Genomic DNA, 25306 nt, shown 5'->3' on the forward strand with positions numbered 1-25306 from the left:
GGCCTTGGTTATGCATCGTTCAGACAAGTAGTGAACATATCAATTTCCATATCAATGTCTGCAACACTTTTCACTGGATTGAATCTCGGGAGTCTTTTCTTGACTATATTATGAAAAAGTCTCCAATCAGTATGGGGGATGAACTTATCAGTGGGTTCATTAAAAATTCCCAAGGTGGCCACAATAGGAAAATGATCAGAAGTGAGAGCTTCATGCATCTCCATAGTCAAGCTGATGCCCACATTCGAAATAATAAAATCCAGGATATTGGGAGTGGCCAGTAATAAGTGGCCTATACGTAGAAGAATTCGGTACAAAAATGGCAACTGGATGATTTTCTAGGAAATCTCGCATAATTAGTCCATTGCAGTTTGTCTTTCTGCACCCCCAGTCAGAGTGCTTACTGTTGAAGTCACCTCCTACAATAAAAGAAGCATCATCTGGGATGATGCTGGCAAGAGTATTAGGAGTAACTTTATTATCTGGGGGATTGTAGACTGCAGTGAAGTTTGTACATCCATAACTGGAAAGCTGCATTGAGGCCACAGCAATTTTGTAACTGTGAGCTCTATCTGTTGCAATTAAGCAAGACGATAATTTACAATGAACATATATGACAATGCCTCCCCACCCCTGTGATGTAACCTATCACAGCGAAAAGATCTGTAGTTTTTAATTGTTAACCTATTGCTCGGAGTGGCGTAAGTTTCAGAGACAAGACAGATGTCTGTTTCATTATCAATTATGAAATCAGTAAATTCATATAATTTATCCTTAAGACTGTTTGTGTTCCAAACAATTAATCTCATGGGAGCACGTCTTTTGGGTGTACTAGCCATGATTTTGTGGTGTGAATGCGAGTGTACTACTTGTATTAATACAAGAATTTAAATTTAGTTGACATAATCCTGAGGAGCGAATTATTTCGACCAGGCCTTTGAGATTGTTATAAATTTTTCTAGCTTCATCAATTTGTTGAGAAGTTTGTCCCTTCAGTGCAGATGAGTAGGATTTATTTGTAATAACCCTGTCTGTGTAAGTCTTATGTGGAGGGTTTGGAGAATTGGAATTAGGGAATTTAGAACATCATCTGTAATTGCTAGTATGTTCTAATCCGCAGTTTATACATAGAGGCTTTTTGTGTTTTAGTTTGGGACATTCTCTAGAGAAGTGGCTGCCAGCGCATTTCATACATTTAGGGTCATGCTTACACCAGGCTTGCGCATGATGAAAACCCTGGCACCTAAAACACTGCATGGGGTCTTTTCTGCCTTTGTATCTTTCAACCTTAACTTTAACCCATTAACCGCCAAAACTACAAGGAATGTTTCTTTTCTCATGAAAATAATAACAAATATTAAATTAAGCATTTATAACATAAATTTACATTGAAAATAAAAAAAATGCTCTTACCTGTGGAAAAAGCGAGTGTTGCTTTCGGGCAACGTCTGCGGAATAAGACTATGGATGTTTAGTGAGTAGGATTGTACTCGTGTAATGTTTCTTTCGAGTGGAGTGCAGGATTACTTTTTAGCTGTATAACATTTTATAAATCTACAAATTACTTTACTTGTAATTAATTTAATATTAAAATATACATTGCATTTCTTTTACAAACACAGAGTATTTCATTTGAAAGATTCAAGCATGAAAAGCTTGATTACAATCATGATGTAAAGCTACATTACATACTTTGCATCTATAAACAGTCTGGCTATGGTACTCTTTACAACAAAGTCTTTTGTTATCTATGGACTTTACGATAAAATGTCTACCATCTCCATGCAATGGTTTTTGAATGCTGGATTTACTAGGTCTTCCTGTTGCTGATCTATTTCTGGCTAATTCTACACTCTCAATACGAGTTTGCAAAAGGAATAATGCATTCTGGCTTCTGAAATCTAAAAGAGTATATTTCCAGTAGTAAAAAGTGGTGATATTTAGTAAGTTTAGATAGTGTCTCACCTCATATAATTTATTAGTATTGTCAATTTGACTATTGTCAAATGCAAATTCTGCTTCATATTCCTGTACTACAAACATGATATCAATTCTCGTACAACAGGAACAGAAATGTCCTTATCAAAAGACCAATACATTTTTTCTTGAGGTAAAGAATGATATCCTGTAAGCAATAATATTCCAATAAATCTTCTCATATAGGCTTCAGATGCAATAGATTCTGGGATTATTTATTTATTTATTTATTTATTTATTTATTTATTTGTTGTTGTTGTTGTTTTGAGCGTATATATTTTTCTATTCAATGAGAAGAGAGTAAATGTCTAAACCAAAAAGAAAATCGAAAATCTGTCCACTAGTTTTACCTTGTGTTTTGTCTTTTATAATTTCTCATCTATCTCTTTCTTCATATTCTTCCTGAGACATAACTAACAGTTCCTTTTTTATCCACTTCAAGATTTCAGTCTTCTGCTTTTTAAACTTTTTAGTACGACTATAACTGCTTTTAGAAGGCTAAGGCTGAAACTTACTTCTTACGTGAATTTCAACTTCCCCAGCAGTATCATTTGGTAAAGTATCATTATCATTATTTAAAACATTGCCATTCCTTTCTTCTTCGTCACTAGCCTCTGCAATTTCTGGGGGAGCAACAACAATATCAGTTTCATTTTGGTCATTATTAACATTATCATCATCTGTTTCTTCATCAAAAAATCTTTGAAGGGCTTCTTCTAATGTAAGATACCTCGTTCTAGGCATTTTTAAACAACCAGAACATCGAAAGGAATGAGTGAAAAAGGAGATTGACTACCCGTATCCTGCTGACGTAGCGTCAACACAACACCTGTTTTCCCTTCCCAACACAAATCTAAACATCTGACTGATGTAATGTTCTGATAAACGGTGACCTTGACTAAAGATAGATCACTCATAAAGACAGCGATTCTTTCATTAAATATTTTCAGCAAAAATACCCGGTCAAAAATTTTTCTTAAAGTATGAGATTAATAATTATAAACAAAATGATTGTTGAAGGCAAATATTTTTTTACAGAAATAATCTTCATAATATTTCCTACACAAAATCATCTGCTGGTATAAAATATCTCAGGTAGTTATATTTATATACGCATTTATTTTGACCCTTTGCGTCAATGCAACACCAGTGGCTAATGGGTTAAGAGAGAGAAGATATGTAAGATTAAAAGTATCTCTGTCGTTATCATTACGTTGTAAGGTAATTAAGAATAAAGGAAGTTTGATTTTATCCCCATTTCTGCGACTGACCATATGATTAACCTTCATAACTGAGTATTTCCTTTCTGTAAGTTCCTCAGCTATTTCTTGCTCAGAGTTATCAGTTGGTAGGCTGCATATTACAGCTTTGATAGTTTTGTTCTCTGGCAGAATATAAGAGTGGTATTTAATGTCCTTCTCATTTAAAAATGCAGTTAATACCTTGTGCGTTTCAATATCCTGTACTTTTAACTCATAATGATCTTGAGCTATCATTCTACCTTGTTTCAAGGGGATATGGGCTTCCTTAAACATTTCTCTTAGTTTGTTCCAGCTGTATTTTCCATCTCTAATTACAATCAGAGGAGGTCTTACACTAATTTTCTGAGGAAAGGAAAAATCCTCCATCTCAGTGGCAGTATTTCGTAGGTCAACAGTACTTGATTCTTGTGGGTTAGCTGCGCTGTCATTGATTGGTTCTTCTTCAGCGGACCTGTCATCCATGGGAGCCATCCTGGTCTCATCATTTTGAGAGATATTGATTTTCGCCGTCTTTTTGCGAAGACCATAATCATTTTCACTTTCAGCTTCATTCGAGTTTTCTAATATAGAAAAATTATTGGAAAGGGGAATTTCAGAATGAGAAGCGTCATGATTAGCTTTGAATCTTTTAAGCTTTTATTCTGTATGCGGGGACAAATACCTGTTCCCCAGCAGACATGCTCTCTGATGGGGCCGAATTACCCTCATCAGTGAACAGTTCAATATATATGTGTTTCTTTAGAATGCATGTTTCTAAATTTGCGCCCATAACTAAATCAGTTTCCGAAGCCTTCTTTTCACTAATATTTTTATCAATGCTAGTGATCATGTATTGGAATAATACAATGTCAGCCTCAATGTCCTTATTTCCATGTTCAAACCCGACATGTTTGGAAATCAAAATCCAGTACACACAACGGACAAGCACCGCAACAGCAAAATCTGCACCGCGCTAAAAGCCCCAGAAGCTTTTCTGCGGATGAGCAAATGAACCCTTACAAGACCTCTGACAAGCATACGAGGCGCAAGCTAGGTTGTCATTGCTGTTGCATTCATTCCTAAGTGGAAGACCAAGTGCTCCTAATAAAGGCCAATAGCTGATGCTTATCTTACGTTTAATGCTGGCAAGAAAATTTTCTTTCTTTTTCCTGTACTAACAAGCTAAGGACTCCTTTTGTTGTGTTATGGATTTTCTGAGACATCAGCTTTTTGTTTTTTTGTATTATACTACAGAATGAACCATGTTCTGTTACAAATTTCATCACCATAAATAATTCTGTTAAGTAGGTTGAGTTTTTCATCTATACAAGATTTTCCCATATGTTATTTAAATAAATCACAAAAGTATTTACTTTATTAAGTGAACCTTTAGCTCTAATTCCAGCTTCATTCATAAATTCAACATTAGAATGTGATTAAGGAAAGAGTAATACCATTAAACTCTTTTTTTGCCAACATTATACATTATTTCTAATTTCTGCAGATTCTATAAAAGTTGTATCAGATGTTATGTTATTAAGTGAGTAAGTATTTGTTTTGTTAACCACACATTTAGTTGCCAACTCTTCCTTCATTCATAAATTCAGTAATAAATGATATTAACCCGTTCAGAACCAGCGTCGCATATACGTGCCACAATGATTCCACTCCTACCAGCCCAGTGTCCCATACACATGGTGCAATGATTCTACTCCTACCAGCCCAGCATCCCGTATACGCGATGCAACGATTCTGCTCCTACAATCCCAGCATCACGTATACGCGACATTAAAACGGAACGATTTATTTGAATTTTTAAAAGCCAGTAAATAGAGCTAAGTGGTAATTGTTTTCACATAGGTTGATTCATACGGCCTTTGACCTTCATGTACTGGCATTAGTTTCTGTTTTGTGCTTCTGGTTTTGAGAGATTTATTGAAATAAACAAACTGGAAATCACAGCTCTTTATAAGTGTGCCTGTGAATTAAAGGGGCACAGGCATTTTTGTTTATTTTGTTAGGATTTTTGTTTTGTTTTGTTTTGTTTATTTTGAAACTCAACATAAGCTTTCTTGGTTTATTAAAAAGTAACATTACAGCATTATTACAGATGGGGAAAGACAATCAGCTTTCTCGACGCATAATGCGTCTTGCTCACATTTCTCAGGAAAGAGCCAGCGTTTTTGTTTTTCTTACTCGGCATGAATGGTCACTATATATAATGACACAGGCATTATATTTGGGATATAATGTATTTACTTTACATATAATGTATAGATTGACGTGATCAGTAATGGATATCCTGTCAGTGGGTGTCTTTCCTGATCACTTTCCAGTTATCATGGATGCTATTTTTGATTTAGATAAACAGGAAGTTTTCTAATATAAACCTGATGTCACACAGGGTTTGAGGATGAAATATTTCTGAGTGTCTTTTGAAGAAGTTTCGGGACATGTGTTGGGGTTATATTCAGCTTCATTCCGTTAGCCATGGCTAAGAGACTTTACTTAAAAATCTGTCCAAAATTACAAGACTCTCCACCTTTCCAACTAACTGGAAGACAGTTTCTGAAAATTTACGTTGACGGAAAAGGTAATAAATGTAGGAGAAGATGCGTTGTATGCTCTAAAACCAAGGAAAAGCGAAAGCAAACAACGTATTTTGAGTGCGAAATATGCAATGTAGGGACTGTGTGTCAATCCTTGTTTTGAATTATTTCACTCACGGCAGAATTTTTAAATTGGAATTTAATTACCTAAAGGTAATTTTTTTTTTTTTATTATCTGTAAATTTTTTTTATGTTTATAGTACTTATTTCTGTGTTTATAGTAATGATTTTAGTATTTTGCCTGTTTAATTTATTTCTATTAATGTGATATTCTTTATATTCATACACATTAAAAACAAGTACATTAAATATGCAACTTCAAAAATTGAGGTCATAATATCAAAATGCTGAAAAGCGCGGGCCGGTTGCAACGATCCATTTCAACGGGTCCAGTCCCGTGACTGTGCTTCGTTCTCCCAATGCTGGTCCTTAAGGGGTTAAGGAAAGCAAATTAATGGCAATGAATCCATCTTCCACAAATCTGAAGTACATTTTTTGTCAGTAGCATTAATGATATATGAATTAATTATGTATCAGTTTTACTATACTTTGATCAATTTTTTGTAAAATATAAAAATTCATTCTACTGTATAGATTTATTAAAAGTGATTAGAACTGACAAGAGTAACTTGTATTCTTTTCATAAATAACTTATGAATGCAGCTCTAAATTTATTGGTTAGAAATTTCTTTAAAATATATTTGTATGCCTTTTGAATATTGCTACCATGACATTTTACAAAAGTGGTGTTTATATCAAATAAGTTAAAAAGCTGCAGTAGAGTTATACTTATATCTGAGGCTCTAGTTTTATGTCTGGATTAAAGAAAATGTACTAAAAATTGCAATAGTTAATTTGAAAGATCAGTAAATTATAGGGATTCTTTGTAATATAGGTCATAAATCCATATCACAAAGAATAATATGAGTATAATCATGATAAAGTGCTATTTCATATGATCATCTGTACTACAGTGACTTTTTGAAAATTAATATCATATGTATATATATATATATATGAAAAATTACAAATTTACTACTAATGAAGCTGTTAATCTCTGAAAGTGACGAGAATTTCTGAGAAAAAACAAGCTGTAGTAGGCAAATAATGAAACTGCTTTTATGAAACATATTGCATATTCTTAAATTATATAACACTGAAATCTTCTTCAAAGTGATTCCATTAGAAAGATGTACATTGAACTAATTTAAATCAGAGTGTTAAGTTATCTGAATGAAAAATTCATTTTCTGTTGAAATGCTGCTGAATAAGAGCTGAATTAAAAACTTTTAATTCTTTTGAAACTTTTAACAATTAACTCAATAGGATTTAATAAGCAGCTTTAATATATATAAATAGTGGAGTATTCTAAACAACAAAATAAAGAGAAAAATTTTGTGATAAGTGCTTCATTCATTTGCATCTTCAGAATAATGACTTGTATTTTTTTATATACCTGTTTAGATTTTGTGCATAAGAATATTACATTATTAATGCTTTTAAAATAATAGGTATGTAACTACAATTATTGAAATAAATTTTAAAATATTCACTGATGTAGTAGTTCTGTGATTATATTTGAAATATCTTTGAATGTTTTAACTACATAGGTGATGCGTTTTTGTGTCAGTGGGAAGTGGGAGAAGACAGAAACCTTAGAGGTACAGTTGTAAAAGCATACAATTGTGCTCTGGCTTTGCAAACGCATGAAAGTCTACAAGAGAAGAACTTATCTGGAACTTTAAGAGTGAAAATTGGTATAGTTTTTCTTTTTCTTCTTTTTTTTTTGGGGGGGGGTAGTTTTTCCCTATATGCTTATAGAAGTTTTAATAAAGTTAAAGGTTGCTTTCATGTAGGAATTAATACAGGGCTATATAGGGGAGTGCATTTGTGTTTAGTGAACGTTATAAAATTTAATTTAACATCAAACTTTATGACTTAAGTTTGAACATGTGTAGGAATGGATGCTATTTGTGTTACATAGACAAATTCACATCTGGAATGTGATGTTCATCTTTCACAATGCAGGTTTCAAGTTGAGAAGTGAAACTGCCCCTTACATGTTCTAATGTCTCATGTCTAATGTTGCACATTTCTACAAATAGCTGTCCTTCAATGCATCTAATAAATGGGGTGTATTGACATAAACTTGTTCTGTTAAATCTTCCCACAGAAAAGAAGTGACATATATTGAGGTCAGGAGATTGAAGAGGTCAAAGCACATTACTGAACCTGAATATCAAATGACCAGAAAACACTAACTCTAGATGCATGTTCTGGTGTTGTGGGCTGTAGACTTAACTTTTTTGGAACTATACATTTTGTTCCAGGTTCTTTATTTTTGGTAGAAAAAAGGTGTTTGTCATGTGTATGTAATGACTGGAATTCACTGTTATTGCTATACTCTCCTCTTAAAATATAGGCGGGACTTATAGGGAGTGATACATTATGCTTGGATTCTGTGCATACACTGAATGCTCTGTCACATACAGTGAATGTATAACTCATTTATGCAGTTGTCTTAAATCTTCCTGGGACCACTACCTGAAGTCTAACTGGTACATTAATCCCATGGAAGTAAAAATGCACCTTATTACTCATGGAGATAAGTGCATCAGATTCATCATGTAAAAGAACTTGCATCCATACAGCAGAATACATCTGTTGTGAGTAATTGGTTCATCTGGACAGCTTATACAGATGGAATTTAAGATCAGGTTTCAAAATTCTCCTAATTCCCATCCCAAATGTAATTCCAAATGATCTAACCAAATGCTGTGCACTATGGAATACTGCTGTCACTCTCATTAGATTCTGTGGTGTTCTCGCCATATGTCCAGTATCTTGTAGGGTTTTTAAAGTTACAGGGCCTGGTGGTGTAAAAATATTTAACCCATTTTAAGATGGCTTTGTGCATTGGAACTGTTCCCTGCCACCCTACATTGAAAAACAAGGGGAATAACCTTTGAGTTGCAACCACTGAGTCGCCATTTTTAACACAGACATTATACATAAGCCTTTGATGTTCCACCGACCACAATACCATAATAACTGAAATAAATGTAAAATAAATGGCATTAGTTCAGATACATTTTATAACAATAATTTTACAACAACAAAAATTATTTTGAATTATATTAATTCTGAAATGTTCTTTTAAAAATGAGTATACTCTCCTGTATTTAAAAGTCCACCCCAAAAGTGAATTTCAAAAGTTATGTACTTAAAAATCAAAGTATATTTGGGCATAGCATCTTTTTTTGCTTTTGAAGTAAGGTAAATTTTATTTATTTTTGCATTCACTGCACTAAGTTCTACATTAAAATTTATCATTGTAAATTTTTTTATTCATTTAAAAATTATTATTTTTACATCAGGATTAAAATCAGTCTGCTAATTACAGGACAAGATTTCATAGTCAAACAGTTACTTGTATATTTATATGCCCCCCCCAAAAAAAAAGAAATAAAAGCAATAAAAACAATAATAGCCAAATGGGCAAAGCATGTCTTCAGAAATTTTTTTAAAAATCATTATAGATTGTTAATATTTTACATTTAGGAACATTTCTCCTTTTAAAAGGAATAAAAATATTCCTCTTGCTCAAAAAAGGATGAATAATTAAAAATTAAATATATATGTAATGATAGCACAATTTTTTAAGCACTGAAAGTAAGAACACTGAGATGTAGATGAGTAGGCATCCTGATTGCGAAGGCACTTAATGCTTAGAGCATCCATCCATTTTGAAGAAGAAACAGTCGAGGTGGATTAAATTCCCTATTTACTATTTAAATTCAAATTGGTAGCCACAATTCACTTAGCACTCCAAATGTGCCCACTTCCAGAACAATCGCAATTTTAATACTATAACTGTAGAAGCGATCATAGCAGCACATAGATGATGGCACCAAAGCATCTTAACAGGATGAAAGCTTAAACGAAAAGAGAGAGAGTGTTGCAGTAGTAAGGCAGAGGAAGAAGGGAGGGTGTCAAACAGTTTCAGTTTAAAGTTTTGGTTTACAATTTGGTGATGGGTCAAGAGTCATTAAGCGTCACGTAAAATCGCATGATTAATTTGAATGATGCAGTTTAGCCTTGTAGTGCTATTTTTAAGATAGATAGATGAAGTCCCCAAATTAAATAAAAAATAAAAGAGGTTATAATCAATTAAATTTAGAAATTTGCTTTCATAGTTTTTTATCTTATATATGTAATATTTTCAGTAGATCGGCATTGAAAATGATGAAGCTTAGTAATCTGGTCACATCAGGGTCCAGGTGTGGTCATGGTGGAGTGGAAAACATCAGAATTGAAGACACAGAAGAATTTAATTTTATAGCTCCATATCTTTATTTAGTGCAAATGGCAGATCAGTAGTCTTTCAAATTTCCAAAACTAAATATCCAGTAATGATTTAAATTTAAAAAAATGTTAAATTTAAGCTTTCAACTTCAGAACTATTCTAACAAAGGGAAGAAGAAGTGACAGAAGACGGCAAGGTCTTATGGCAATAATGGCAGGGTGCAGTCTCATGAAAAGTGACGTGAACTCTTCATTTATAGTAGCAGTTACATAACATGCCCAAATGTTCTCAAAAGTACTGGTCTAGGGGTAAGATCTTAAAATTGCGGAAAGTTACTTAGAGGTTGCCTGTTCCCGTAGAGCAAAGCCATTGTATTTTTTATATTTTACATATACATATATATTTTACAGGTAAAATAACGATAAATTTGCGAGTAAAATAATAATAGTATATTTTTAACATAGTTTATTAATAAATTTGTTGAATAAATAAATTTGCATTTTAGAATTAATTTTCTTATATTGTTAGTGAACAAAACAGTGCTCATGTATAAATAATAACTATGAAGTATATGACTATGAGGCATCATATTAGACTAAGTGAACTGGACTTTAGCAGCTTATTTTATATTCTACATTTGGAAGCAAAATTCTTAGCACTTAAGCCGAAAATGCATTCATTAGCTTGGTGTTTACATATAACTAGTGATCTTTGGTGGGGCTCATTATATTTTCACAAATACTGGCTTTTATTTGGGACAATGAGTATTACTTTTTATGCCAACTTATTATGAACTTCAAAAAATTCTAGTAATATGCAACTAATTGTTTCGAATAGACATTCATATTTGTATATTTTCACAAATACTAGCTTTTATTTGGGACAATGAGTATTACTTTTTATACCAACTTATTATGCACTTAAAAAAACTCTAGTAATATGCAACTAGTAATTGTTTTGAATAGATATTCATATTTGTTTAAACTATAACTATAAACTAACTATTCTTTAAACTACCAGTATAATATGGGTCATAAAGAATAGTATAATGTGAATCATGGTTTTAATAGAATTGCACATAAATTATAAGATTTTGTCGAATATCATATATTACTCGTAAAAATGTAATGTAATTTGCTTATTTGCATGACTCTTCACTTTCAAATTTGAAATGCATCTGCATTTGTTTGCCTACTTACATATGCAATTTCCAGTTGTGTTAGACAAAATTAATGTTAATGTAAGGCATTAGACAAAATTAATGTTAATGTAAGGCATAGTCGTTGGCGAATAAGCATGACAAGTTTTGTTTGTGAAAAAGTTAGTTTATTGTATTGTAATAGTGTTCCAATGTGCTTCCTTTTTCTTATTCCACTGGTTTGCCATTGCTGTACAGTGAAATTTTATTGAAATATTTTGATATCTGTTTCCTTGAAATAGCTGACTATTTTTGGATAAAAGATATTATAATTTGTTTTTATTCTATTCATATGTTAATTTTTATTTAAATATTTTCAATACTTCAATATTATGTGTAGAGTTTTAAAAATTTTTGTATTTTTTATATAAATTGTATTTTTTGCGATTTTGTATTAGAGATGCATCTATGCATGTATAGTATTGTGAATATTTTATCAAAATACTACTTGAAATGTTTTGCAAAAATAATCTAACAAAACAAAAAAGAATTAATTTCTCTGTGTCTGGAATATTATGCGCTTCATGTATACTTTCTAATTAATAAAAATTTGGTATAGTCTTTAAATTTGACTGTGATCTCTTTTTCTCCTGTAAAGGTATTGCTTGTGGAAAAATTAATACTTGGGTTCTTGGTTCTCCAAGCGAATTCTTGCTCTATGCTGTAGCAGGTCCAGCATTACCTCAGGTGAATGAAGCTGAAAGCTTAACTAGTGCTGGTCAAATTACTGTATCTAAACAAGTGTTTGCATGCCTTCAAGCTGAAAAGGCCAACACGTATAATTCCAAATATTTAACTGAAGAATTTACTTTGGTAATTTGAATGTATTTTCTATCATCTTTAATGATTAAGTCAATACTTGAACAGTTTGCAGAAAAAAATCAGACTTGATATTACTTATTTAGCTGCACTGTTACAAACTCTCTTCTTTTGGGAATATCATGCAATATAATAACAAATATATTTTATATTTTTTTCTCCCTAAACATCATTAATTGCTTTTATAAAGTTATTTTTATGAAAATCAAATTTGACTCAATACTGTTTTCCTAGAATAAAATTATTTTCTCATAATTTAAATTTTAGAATGTTTAATATAGTTAATTCAGTAATTAGTGATATGTATATTTGTAAAATAAATGTTTAGGAAAAGAAGAAAAATATCTTATTACCATCTGTTTACCTTTCTTCTTTCTTTAATTTATAATTAATTGTGATGAAAATTAGAACTCAGAATTCAATTTAGCTCTGGTAACATTATTATAAAATATCACATGTTTAATGAAATATATTTATTTAACAGATTATGATAATAAGATTTACAAAGTCCGAAATTCAGACATCCATTATCTGGAATGATCTAAAATCCGGACCTCAAAACCACCACCAACGTTTTTCTTCTTGGCTTTACGCATGCACATTTGATTCCCCCTCTGCGCATAATAAAACATTTGGAATGTCCTAATTCTTAATTTCACTTTTAAACTACCTTGTTATTGAAGAAACAAACATTTTAGCATAAATTTGTACAATCAGTAATTTGGCTCCATTGCTGCGTATCTGCTTTTTGGCACACATCTCAAACCGAAACATTCCACATAGATACATCATTGATCTGACGCCAACCTGGCGATTCATTATTTATTATACTTTCCTTTCATCACCGCATGTGTATCAAAACATGACAACTTGAGTAATGACTCATGCAGCGAAGCATAAACAATTTTTTTATGTTAGTAATTGAATAATAAATGAGTATGGTAATCTTTTATGTTGACATTACGCTTGGCGATGATTACAGATTTAAGTTAAATGTGCTAAAGAATGTTGATGAGGAAAAATTTACCAAAATTTCTTTCCATATGTTAAAAATAGATTTTGCTCATGATACTCATAGACCCAAAGATTACATTTAGGGCTATTTGAGTTAAGAATAAGTGATTTGTTATTCACATAAACCCAGAACCAGCGCCAGAGCTTGTATGGCCGCACAGAGTCAAGAAATTAGGACCTACAGACACTGACTGCATCAGGCAGTAAGATATCTAATGCTGGCCCTCAATAAGACTTAAGTATATGTGGGAATTTATTTATTCAGAACACTGATAAGCCTTAAACATGTGCAAGAAATAGACATAAGTATAATAAATAACTAAACTATTCAGGCTTAATTGTCTCAGTGCTTGATAGAAGCAAGATATCATTTAACGGAACAACTTGCTGTTAGTCGCCAAGCTCATGAATACTGAAGGATAGCTAAATTTGATGATAATTTTAAAGATGTTCAGTTATCTCAAAACAAAGGTGACATTTTCCAATTAATGGATGTTGTAAAGAAATGTGGAAAAGCGGTAATAAATGAAGACGATATAAGAGAAGTTTTTCATTGTGATGACAGTGCTTCTCAATCCTCAATCAATTAATGAATGGCCAAATGTGTAGTATGGTTCTAAATCCAGAAAATACCGCTACCGATAGTGGAGAAAGTGACAGAGAAGTTACTGAAAACGAGAAAATTTCGATTGACGCATTAGTCGGAATTCTCGAAACAGCAGTTACAGGATTTCAACAATGTAACTAAATAAGAGATTATGTTTGTATACGGAATTAAAGAGAAAGTATTAACACAAAAAACGTAGCAACTTAAAACAACTTACATTGAAAGAAATGTTAAATAAGTTAAACAAATAAATATTGAGCTTTTTTTTTTTTTTTTTTTTTTTTTTTTTTTTGTAAATTTTGATACCCTTGAGATCATAAATACTTCATTATTTGATAAATCACGATTTCATGTTTTTAATTTTATAATTTCTACATGCCATCTTACTAGATTTAAACTGATGATCTAATATCTGGATAAATCCAAAATCCGGAATCGACGAAGTCCGGACGAGTCCAGATTTCGGACTTTTTATTGTATTTTAATATTAGTTTGATAGATAAAGAAATGGGAACTTATCAGTAAAAGCATGTTTGAAAAACTGAATTGCAATTTGATATTTGAAGGAAACTTTATTTTTATATTGTATGTATGTTTATTAAGTAAAATATGGAATATGGAAAATTCTTGACAGCATTAGTTACATAAAATATGGAACATGGAAAATTCTTGACAGTATTAGTTACATTTATTGTTAGTGCTAGGAAAGAAATTAATGGATATGAAGTTTCAAATCAAGAATCATTTTGATGATCTTCAAATGTTTTTTAAATCTCCATTTCTGTATTTTTTTCTTCAAAAATCTTACTAACAAATGACGCATGCCACCTTTAAAATTAAACAAAATTTAATCTCAGATGCTATTAGATTTAAAATCAGTTCCTGTCTTTAGTTGACTTTTGTGTAACTGTTAAGAGTATTAACTTTTCAGTATCAAGTTAAAAGTATTAACATTCTAGTATCAAGTTTCAGTCATTTAAATTATCAAGTTTCAATAACTCTCTGTTGTAAAATGTACTTATCTTCAAATAAAATAATTTTCTGTTCTTATTATTTGATTTTTATTCTATCACTTATTGAAAATGATCATATATTTTTTCAAAAGATCAAGCATCTTAAAATTATATAATATTTAATTTTTAAATGAACTTTACAAAAACTTAAATAGTTCTTCATTATATAAAAGGCATAATGTGTAATAATATTAATTTTGGTATGTTTCTCTTTTTGAAATGGAAAACTTACCACAAATGGGCATTTTTAAAGTACCTGGATAGTAATATTTATATGTATGCATAATGCTGTGATTAGTTTAATTAAATACACTGTTTATAATTAATTCCAATATTAAAATTAAAATTCATGTTGATTTGCATGCCTAAGTGCTTTTATAACCTTTACATATTTCCTTTACATATTTTTTAATATCTTCTCAGATATCAGACTTTGATGAAGCTGTCAGTAAAAAGTTTGGTAAGTGTAAAATTGTTATCTTTCCATGTAAGAAATGTTTTCATTCCTGTGTGTTTAAATATTTGCAATTTCAATGAATCTCTTATTGGAGATAAATTAAATTCATGAAAATTCGCTCTTTAATTAAATCAATAATTAAATTTCTTAAACTAAGAAACTGAACATGCTAGACAGCTAAATAAAACTTTCACTTTCCGTGTTTCAGTTAACTGATCCCCGAGCTTTCATTCTCTTAAAATTCATAATTTTTTCAATATAATTTCTAGAGTGTACTGTTTTGTAACTATTTTTTGCACATATAGTAAAATTTTTTACTCATATTTTAGTCTTAATAATAAATCTAATTAAATTTGTTATTTACTTACCTTTCTCCATAAAAATTTACTTTTTTCCATAAAAATTGAAATGAGGGCTCAACTCTTATCAGTGTCAGTATTGAAATGCACATTGGAATAAACTGAAATAAATGAAATCAGAACACAGAAAGGAATTTATATTTGCATTAGAAATAATCCTGCAGTGTAAAAAACTTTCCTGGTATATAAATCTCTTGCAGCCTATATACTCAACCAATCAAACTGAAATTTTGGATATTGTTATTTGAAGGTATGTGCACAGTTATGGTTACAGGGAAAAATTTTTGAATGGCAACACCTACCTGTGCAAATGTATCAGTGTGTATCATTTAACTGCCACACTTGTCACTCCACACTTGTCAGAAGGTGTATTTAAAGGAAGGTTGAAAATTTTGGCAAAAACATTAAAAAAAAAAAAAAAAAAAAAAAAAAAAAAATACTTTATTGTAAATCAAAACAAAAGTGAAATATGAAACTAAGCACATGGTGAAAGTCGATGTCAAATGTCGATCACAGACAAACAGGATCAGGTGCAAATGCAAGTGCGAATCTCGGCTAAAAATTCATTTTTTATACTCACAACTACAGCTAGTGCACTTTGGTACAGCACAGGAATTCGAATGCTGCATGCAAATGATAAAATGCAAGTACTCTGCCACAAGTGCATTGAAAAGCCATAAATAGCATTGGGGCAATACACATATGACAAAAATTGCCAGCATACAACATTTGTAAAGGAAAGCATTGTAAAGAATCAGTGGCAGCACAGAAAGGAGGCACACTGATGCACTTTGCAGAATTCATAGGGATTAACATTAGAAGCACCAGTCACAGAACATCATGTGCAGAGCATTGCTTGTGGAAAACCCTTCAGTAAGCAATGTCGGAGGACTCTTTCTTTAATCAGATGTATGAACATGTTAACTAGATGACACTTACAAGGAAACAATGAGGTGAATTGATAAAGCTGTTTTATCAGAATGGGGAAATTGCTGCTGAAGCAGTGGGATTTTATTGACAAAACCATAAACTGAGACCCATGTTCGGTAAAAATTGTACAGGATTTGGTAAAAAAATTTGAAGAAACTGGATGTGCATGTCATAGACCATGACTGCACTATCGTGTGTTTTTGTTGAAGTTGTTGCAGATGTGCATAATACAATTACTGCAGCTCCATTGCATATTGCTAAAAGTGTTGCCCAAAATTTGGGTATACCCAAAACCATGGTTCTCAAGCTTCTGCACTTAGTTCTCCAGTTGTTTCCTTATCGATTCCAGTCTGTTCAAATGTTGCAACAGCAACTAGGTTGACAAGCAACAGCAATTAGGTTGACAAGCAACAGCAACTAGGTTGACGAGCAACAGCATGTCAACTAACTCGAATTTTTCCCTAATCTGATTTCATGAAGGTAATGGGTGGCCCACGTGGATATTATGGAAGGATAAGGTACATTTATGCTTAGCTGGGAATGTAAACTCCAAGAACTACTTTCACTGGATTAATTAAAATCCTCAGAATGTGGCATCAGCACTTCACATGAAGCTAAAGTGACTGTGTGGTGCGGCATCACAAGTACATTCATTCTTAGTTTTGAAGAAGTCTCTTCCATATGTATGAAAATGGGCTTCATCACAAATGCTTGGTATACAAGAATGTTGCAGAATTACGCAATTCAAGATCTGTGGCAGCGAAATGTCATTAATTGCATTCTATGGAATGCAAGATGATACTCCTCTGCACATCACTACGTGTTCAGCAAGTGCTGCAACAAAAGATAGAATCATATCCTGTAACTTTGCACTTTTGTGGCCACCTTAATCCCTCTTCCTCATTCTGATGGGGTTGTCTGAAGTCTAAGGTGTACACATCAAATCCATAAGATTGTCAGAATTGAAACATGCTCTAAAACGTAAAGTTATACAGATTCCTCCTGTGGTGGGACATTAATCATTATTTACAACAATCTCCTCTATATAATACATTATTGACTCCAAAGGCAGACGGGTTGAAAACTTGTAATTACAATAAAAGTTTTTTTCCCTTGCCTCTCTTGTGTTTTCATTGGTCCTTTACAATGCTTTTCTTTGCAAGTGTTTTACACCAGCAATTTTTGACATATGTGTATCATTCCAACTCCATTTATAGCTTTTCAGCTCACTGATCAATTTATGTAGGAAAAAGGTGGATGATGCCATTTGAAAATTTTAAAATGGTTTCTCTGTCACCATAACCATGAGAGCTCTGTTATTTTAAATCATCATACTATTGAGTGCATATCTTCAAATAATAATATCTGAAATTTCATTTCACGAAGCAGATAGGCGGCTAGAGTATCATATATCGGGGATATTTTTTTTGACCACCCTGTACATCATGTAGACAAATGTCAGCAGATACCACTAAATGAACTTACATAACACCATTTAGAAAAGATACAAATTTATACACTGTATCTTTGTTTGGTCTTTGTTCTCATGATGTATCTGGGAAGAGAGGTGGATATGTTTGACTAACCCATAGTTGTTTGAGACAAAAATTTTTGTTATTACATCAAAGAGATTTCTTAATGATTAAATGTTCCCTCTCACACTCTTAACAGTATCAAGTAGAAATGTGACAAGAGCACCAAACCTTATTATTCCTTTGGTAGAGCCAAGAGACTAACCGATGAAGGCAGCAAATTTTGAGGCGTGTTGTGCGAATTATTCATCATACAACTTTATCAGCAGTACTGTTATTACAACTCAGTAGTGTAGGTCAGTGATAGGTGGTGTTAAAAATTGCTTATCTTACACACTGATGCTAGATGCTGTTTGATGTGGTCAAAATAGTACCATCATTAGACTGTAGAGCACTATAGGTCTTTTACAACAGTGAGCTAACAAAATATTATGGATATTCAGATGGATGTATGTGAACTAAATAGTAACTTGGTGAATGATATTTGACATAGCATGGTCTGTGTCAGCTGTATAATTTGCTGGACTTATTGTTTGAAGATCTTTTTCCTGTTTTGGACTTTGGTCCTTACTTTCAATAGAAGGACTGATCACTTTTGACATGTGCCAAGAAATTTTAGTTACACACTTGAAAAACACAGTTTAAAAAGGCTATTAGAATGTTTAGACAGTCTAGAAAGATTGGTTAACAGTTTAGAAAAATGTGCTTAATGATGCTTCTCTTCATACCGCAAGGTCATTTATGTTGTGATTTAAAGGAAATTTGGTGAAAATACAGTCAAATCCCAAAAATCCACTGACCTGAAATTCGCCAACTCCTGAAATCCGCATTGCCTCTCAAAATATAAACATTCAGTTTATAGCTTCTGGAAACTGCAACATTGAATACTAAATATCGAAGAAAAAATACTTATCGAATAAATGACGTCAAAATTACCGGATAATAATGAGTCATAACAGAAATACCAAATTGTTGACATAAAAAAAGTTTAATAAAATAAGATAAAAGTTTTTTGCCTCTAATCTCTGCATCAAGTTAAAAAAGCAGACGATTCAAACTCTTTGTTCAAGTTCACGATTGACGTTGTTGTATTTTCTGAGCTTTGTTATTTCACGAGGTTGTTTAGTGCTGCCTTTTTTTTAATCCTGTTTTTTTGTGGATAAATTAAGAATATTTTAAATTTCAGCCCTTTTTAATACAATAACAGATAAGAAATGCACTCATGATTTTACTGCTTGCAACATTGAAAAACGTAAACACATTGCATTGATGGTAACGCAAAAAGTGCAAATTCTGCAAAAGATGGAGGCAGGTGCTACTCCTTGATTTATACCAGAATGGTATGGAATTGTGCCATGATTGTATATGATATACAGAAAGATAAAGAAAAGCTGTTGAAATTTTACAGCAACAGTAATTCTAACACCGGAATCTGAAACCGGAAATCTTTGCATGATGTGAAATCGGCAAACCTTGATGCTGTGTACATATAATACAATAATAATATAATCAATATATATATGTAATAATAATTTAATGCATCTAATAAATTATTGCAATAATGTATATAATAATGTAATTAAATGTATCTAATACGCCTTATTTATTTTGCACTTTTAGTCCAAATATTATGCTTTATCTTTTCTGTCCTGAAATTCGTAAAATTCTAAAATCTGCACAATCTCTGGTCCCAAGCTTTGCGGATTTCTGGACTTCTACTGTACTTAACTGGCTTGCTCAAAGCCCGACTACATTCAGACATCTTAACAGTGAGCTAAAGTGTCTGTCTCGTGTTAGACTCACTCAGTATTACTCATTAACTATTCACCATGTTACAGGATTAAGGAAACAAATTCTGCAGCACTATGTTAGTGAAGAACATACCTTAAAAGCTAAATGCTGTTATAACAACAAGCAGAGGTTTAACTTCCTTTTAATAGTACAATTAACATCTTCGGAAAAATCAGTATTGCGTGCCTGGTAATTTTGGGCTGTAAATTGTGTGGAGCAAGCTCCATGCACATGCTGAACTGTGAATTGACATCCTAACTTTTTCTCACATTTTACTCATTTTTTTTTTTCTATTTAAAACTTATTGAATGTTGTATTTTCATCTTTCTCTCTAACTCTTTTCATATATGATTTAGAAACTTTCGGTTTACAGTAATTCTGTGGAAACTATTGGTAGATCGCAAAATACATTGGATAAATAAAAAGAATGCTACTGAAAGTAACATTTGTAACTGATTCCTTTGAAACATAGAATACTGCCGTATTAGTATGTATTTTGAACATGATTTTTAATCTGCTAAATTCTTCCTTTAACTCTTCTCTTAAGAAATTATATGTACTGCATAATAAATAAGGTATGTGTGTAATTGAAAAGAAAAGAATTTTATTGTTGCGTCAGCTGTCTAATATTTCTCAATTTCATGTAATTTAATGAAAATATTTCACTGTGTGTTCTGTCAAAAAATAATACAGATGGCTAGAGAAAAGATATTGTTAGAAGACAGTATAAGTTTTTATCACACTCTCTTGAAATACGTGCAAAATAGTGATTATACTTTTTAATATACATTTTTTTATTCGCTTGTATGTTGAAATTGTAGCATTGCATTAAAAAGGTCAAAATAATACTAATAATAATACTCGTTAATACTAATAATGGCACTATCAAGTACTCATAATAATACTCATCAAAATAATACTAATTTATGCACCAGTCATTAAGCCAAAAAGATACATTTAGTGCTGTAGTGCTGAAAAAGCAGAATTTTAAGATATTTTTCACAAATACTTAGCTAAAAATAATAATAAAAAATATATAGTGGTTTTTTTTTTTTTTTCCGCTATTATTTTAGTTCAAACTTTATGCCACTGTGAGGATTCTTTTTTCAGAAGTGAAATAACAGTAGTAGTGCAGTAAAATAACACTAGAATATTAGCATTAAGAATTTCATAAATAATAAACGTATTTGGAAAACCTTTTGAATCTTTATAAAAACTTAATGCAAAATTTTGTTATTTACATTTCTTGAAACACACATACAAAAAAAGATTAAATCTATTATTAATGAGTACAATTGTTTATTACAAACGAATGAAACTCTTATCACTTATCTAGTTTCATTTAAAATTCTTTTTGCGTAGTATGAACACATATTGGAATTTAAATTATGTGTTGTTTTGCATACTGTTCATTAATTTGCTTCTCAGTCCCTAACAGAATTCTGAATTTTCAACAATGTGATAAACAGCATATTGCTATGGCAAGAACATTTTTAATACCTCCTGTGAGAGATGTAAGTGTCTCTGTTGAAATTTATAATTCATTAAATTTGTTGTCCATTTCATATGTATATGAAGTAGATAATGTCATTTTTTTTTTAAATATATGCTTATAATGTTATTGCATTATTGTACTTGGTGTTTTATAATTTCCTCTAGGATTTTAATTTTTATAGTATGATAAACATAGTAAATGTAGCACAGTGCTTCATATAAGTGCATAAAGAATTGCCGTATGGGTTTTTCATGTACCTTACAGACATTTAACCGCTTCCCTTACAAATTTTTTTGAAACAAATTGTAAAAAATCATCACATTTTTTTATTTTATTATTAAATACAACAAAACGAAACAAATCTAAATATGTAGGTTTTAAGTTGAACTTTTAATTTTTTGAAGGTGAAAAAGCATTTATTTTTAATGTTTACTATCCCGAGTTACCTCGGGCAAACAAAAATAGTTAAATATTAATCTTTGTATGATTGTTTTTGAAACAAGGGACAACACAGAGTGATACCTGAAGTTCTACACTGGTATCTGGTCTCTTTTCTTACTGGCTTACCGCTGGAACCTCTTTCACGGGAGCACAGAGTGCACTGTCTCGTCGGATTTGATTCCCCCCCCCCGCCTCTTCATAATCACTATCTGAAAAATCATCGCTTTCGCTATCTTGCATCATCGACATTACTTTATTTTTTTTCCCAACGCATGCATCCTTCTTTATACATTAATAATCCACAAGCCAGCGTATACTATACAATAGGGAAACACGCGACCAGTCCCTCCAAAAGAACTGCGCAACCAACAAAATTTGGCAAACTGCCAATCAAAGCTGAATATTTCCTTTCATTTCCTCCAGACCGAGTAAAACCATGATAAAAGAAATCGTACTAACAAATTCTGCTTTGCCCGAGTTTTCTCAGAATAATAATTAACTGCAATATATACGAACCCGAGATAACTCGGGATAATCAGGCAAGCGATTAATGTATGCATTCCTCGTGACATGGCAGACTTCGGTCTTAGCCAAGTCAGGCTAGAGCCTGTTCATTTTGCATTACATGGTGGACATTCTTCTTGAATGCACAAATTGCTTGAAGTTTCTTTTTTATATTTCATCTAAAATCTTTATTGTACATTATTGTTGAATGAACATTTAGAAAATTCTATGATGCAGTAAGCTTTGTGTTCACTATTGATGTCATACTTGTATTATTCTACTATCTGTAGTAGCTAAATATACAAACGGCAAACTTGGAGAGATTTCCTATGTTCTGTTAAAAAACTTTTTTGCCTAATTTATTACAGCTATTGAATATATATTTTTAAACCTCAATTAAGTTATGAATCATTCATATTTTGGCATTTCTTGTTATAATTAGCTAACCTAAACGGTACAATAATAAGTGTTTCCCATATTGTGGGGCTCGGACTTGAACCCTAGGTAACACATGAATATTTATGAGGTATAGTGTTTTCAGAATAGGTGCAATTCAGATAGAAGTCCACTTGAGAAGCTGATGGCAAAGAAAGAAGAATTGAAACTGTTATATTCAGTCTTCTGCAGTGTACTGAAAACATTGTTTCTGTCTTAAGTCAAAGTAAACTAAGTTTCAATTCAATGAAATGGGACTAAAACATAGGCAATACCATAGCTCTCAGTTCTTCTGGCTTTACAGAAAACTCATGGGTTTTTCATTGTGGAACACTGGTAGTTTGATTCCGGGCAATGAAATGGCTGCATGAACATTTTCCTGCCTCCCCATGTGTAATGTGGATAGCAGCCAGTTTCCTTTAAAATGTCTTCCACAAAACATCCTTTGATTAGGGAGCTAGTCCTAGTGTAGCCTAGTGTTTTTGCTGTAATCAAATAAACCAAATCAAATCAAACTTACATTTTCATTTTAATTTTTAGCCTAAGGAAAATAGTTTGTAAACATAAATAAAATTTGAATTAAAAATCTTAAATTGGGCACATTCCAGTCCCCACCCCATAATTTTTCTTACTAAATTTTATTTGACTTTAGTGAATGGTCTTAATAATATAGACAATTGTAGAAATTTTAATAAAGATTCTACTAATGTTTAATCAGTTAATATTTGTATTTAATTTTGTTTTGCATCACTTTATGGATGTTATTAAGTTTATCCATGTGACAGTACTTACATTAATTATTAATTTTATTTTCATGCTTTTTAAGTGCTTTCATATATAAATGCTTTTCATGCCTACTCAGGACTTTTTCAGTATAAAAGTGTGAAAGAATTACAAAATTAAATTAGCCAAAGAATATAAAATTTTGAATTGCTAATTTTATATTGATATGTTGTACATGGGAATTATTTTATAATTAGTTCTGTAATACAAATTCTGCATAAAGTTGAATTTAAGTCGAGTTTGATTTCTTTTGAATTTGCATCATGGCATAGGAGAAAAAATCCCAGAAACTTCTAATTTTTCATATTTCAAGGCTGACAGTTATGTTATAGCCTTTATATGCATTACTAAAATTAATTAATTCAGTTCTATCTACAGATTGTGATACTGGATTATTTGTATAACAAATTTGGTTCTTTGAAATGTACACTGCTCAAAAAAAAAAAAAAAAAAAAAAAAAAAAAGAGGACAGTGCTATATCTCCCGTTATACTGGGCCGATTGACAAAATTCAACCTGCGTTTTTCATGTCTCAAAAGCGCGACTTAGGATATATATTAGATTTATATATAGCACTATTCTAACATATGTATTTTGACTCAAAATTGGACTTTTTCTGAAATAACATACCAATTTTTTTCCATATTTCGATTCTACGACTCAAATTATGCCAGAATACCAAGTTTTGTAAAAATCGTATGAGTAGTTTTTAAAATATTAGCTCTCAAAATTTTAGCTCCTCAATGTTAATTGAATTTGGCAAATATTTATTAATATCTCTTTTTTTATTAAACTTTTTTGATTTTTTCTCTCACATTTCGAAATTTAGGTTCATTCCAAATAAAATGTACCCATTTTTTGTGTTTTATTTTAAAAATTTCTATTTTAAAATAATTTTTATAAATTTTTCGAAAAAAATTTGAATTATAACCTATAAAATTTTTACCATCATCTTAAAGTAGGTGTATTTTTAAGCATATCTGCAAAAAATTAGGCTTTTTTATTCAAAATTTTCTAAGATATACACGAATTTACATATTTTCGCATTTTGAAATTTGGCATCTTTTTTTGAGCGATAATAACGCCAAATGTGGTCTATGGATTTTTGTTACACTGAATTGCCACAGCTATTTTTAACCTTAAATTTCAAGTAAAATTTTACGGAAAATTAATTATATGACATTTTTTTCCCTCAATGATGCATAATAAATATTTATTAATACTATATTTAAAGCTATTTTTTTAAATTATAGATGATATTATTCAAATTTTTAACTATTTTTTTAAATTTCTCTATATCTTTAAAAAAAAAATAAATAAGAGTAAATTTTTGTATGAGTAAATTTTTACCTTCGGCGTTTTAACGTCTGCTGCTTTACTTCGTTTAAATCGAATTGTCTAAAACTGAGAATTTTTGTTTGATGTTTATTTGAATTTTATGACAGTAACTGCATAATTTATTTCTAAAAACAAACTGTTGCTTTTGAAGTGGCTGAAAGAGCGGCTAATACTATCATCCATATTTTTAAAGCACAGTATATTTTTTATAGAAACATAAGATTTAGAATAATCATTTTTATAAAAGTCAAATTATGATATAAATATACAACCCTCTAGAGACTGAATTAATGGAAGTTCTCTGGTTGTGCAGAAATGATCTGCAGCTACTTAATGGCTTGATAAGTCAGCAGATTCTGTGGACAAGTAAGAATAATTATATAAATGACACCCAACATTCTGGATTCAATTAACAACGAGGATACAATGTTTATTAAATGAATTCAAGAGTTTTAAAA

At 31.3% G+C, this 25306-nt stretch overlaps 1 protein-coding gene across 13 annotated transcripts in view; it reads left to right on the plus strand.

Moving 5' to 3' along the window:
* Nucleotides 1-25306, plus strand: part of LOC118184600 (adenylate cyclase type 10-like) — a 195434-nt gene that overhangs the window by 41803 nt on the left and 128325 nt on the right. For all 13 annotated transcript variants that reach the window (XR_015044053.1, XR_015044054.1, XR_015044056.1 and 10 more), the window contains exons 7-10: nt 7438-7584; nt 11930-12144; nt 15208-15244; nt 21282-21367. Coding sequence is in view for 7 of the 13 variants with exons in the window: in XM_085826923.1 (XP_085683049.1) it covers nt 7438-7584; nt 11930-12144; nt 15208-15244; nt 21282-21367 (485 nt within the window). In the remaining 6 variants the exon portion in view is untranslated. The remainder of the gene's footprint in view (nt 1-7437; nt 7585-11929; nt 12145-15207; nt 15245-21281; nt 21368-25306) is intronic.

Source organism: Stegodyphus dumicola, chromosome 11, assembly GCF_044657685.1.
Source record: "Stegodyphus dumicola isolate Sdum_Otavi_A_Nest chromosome 11, ASM4465768v1".
NCBI classification, from domain to species: Eukaryota; Metazoa; Arthropoda; class Arachnida; order Araneae; family Eresidae; genus Stegodyphus; species Stegodyphus dumicola.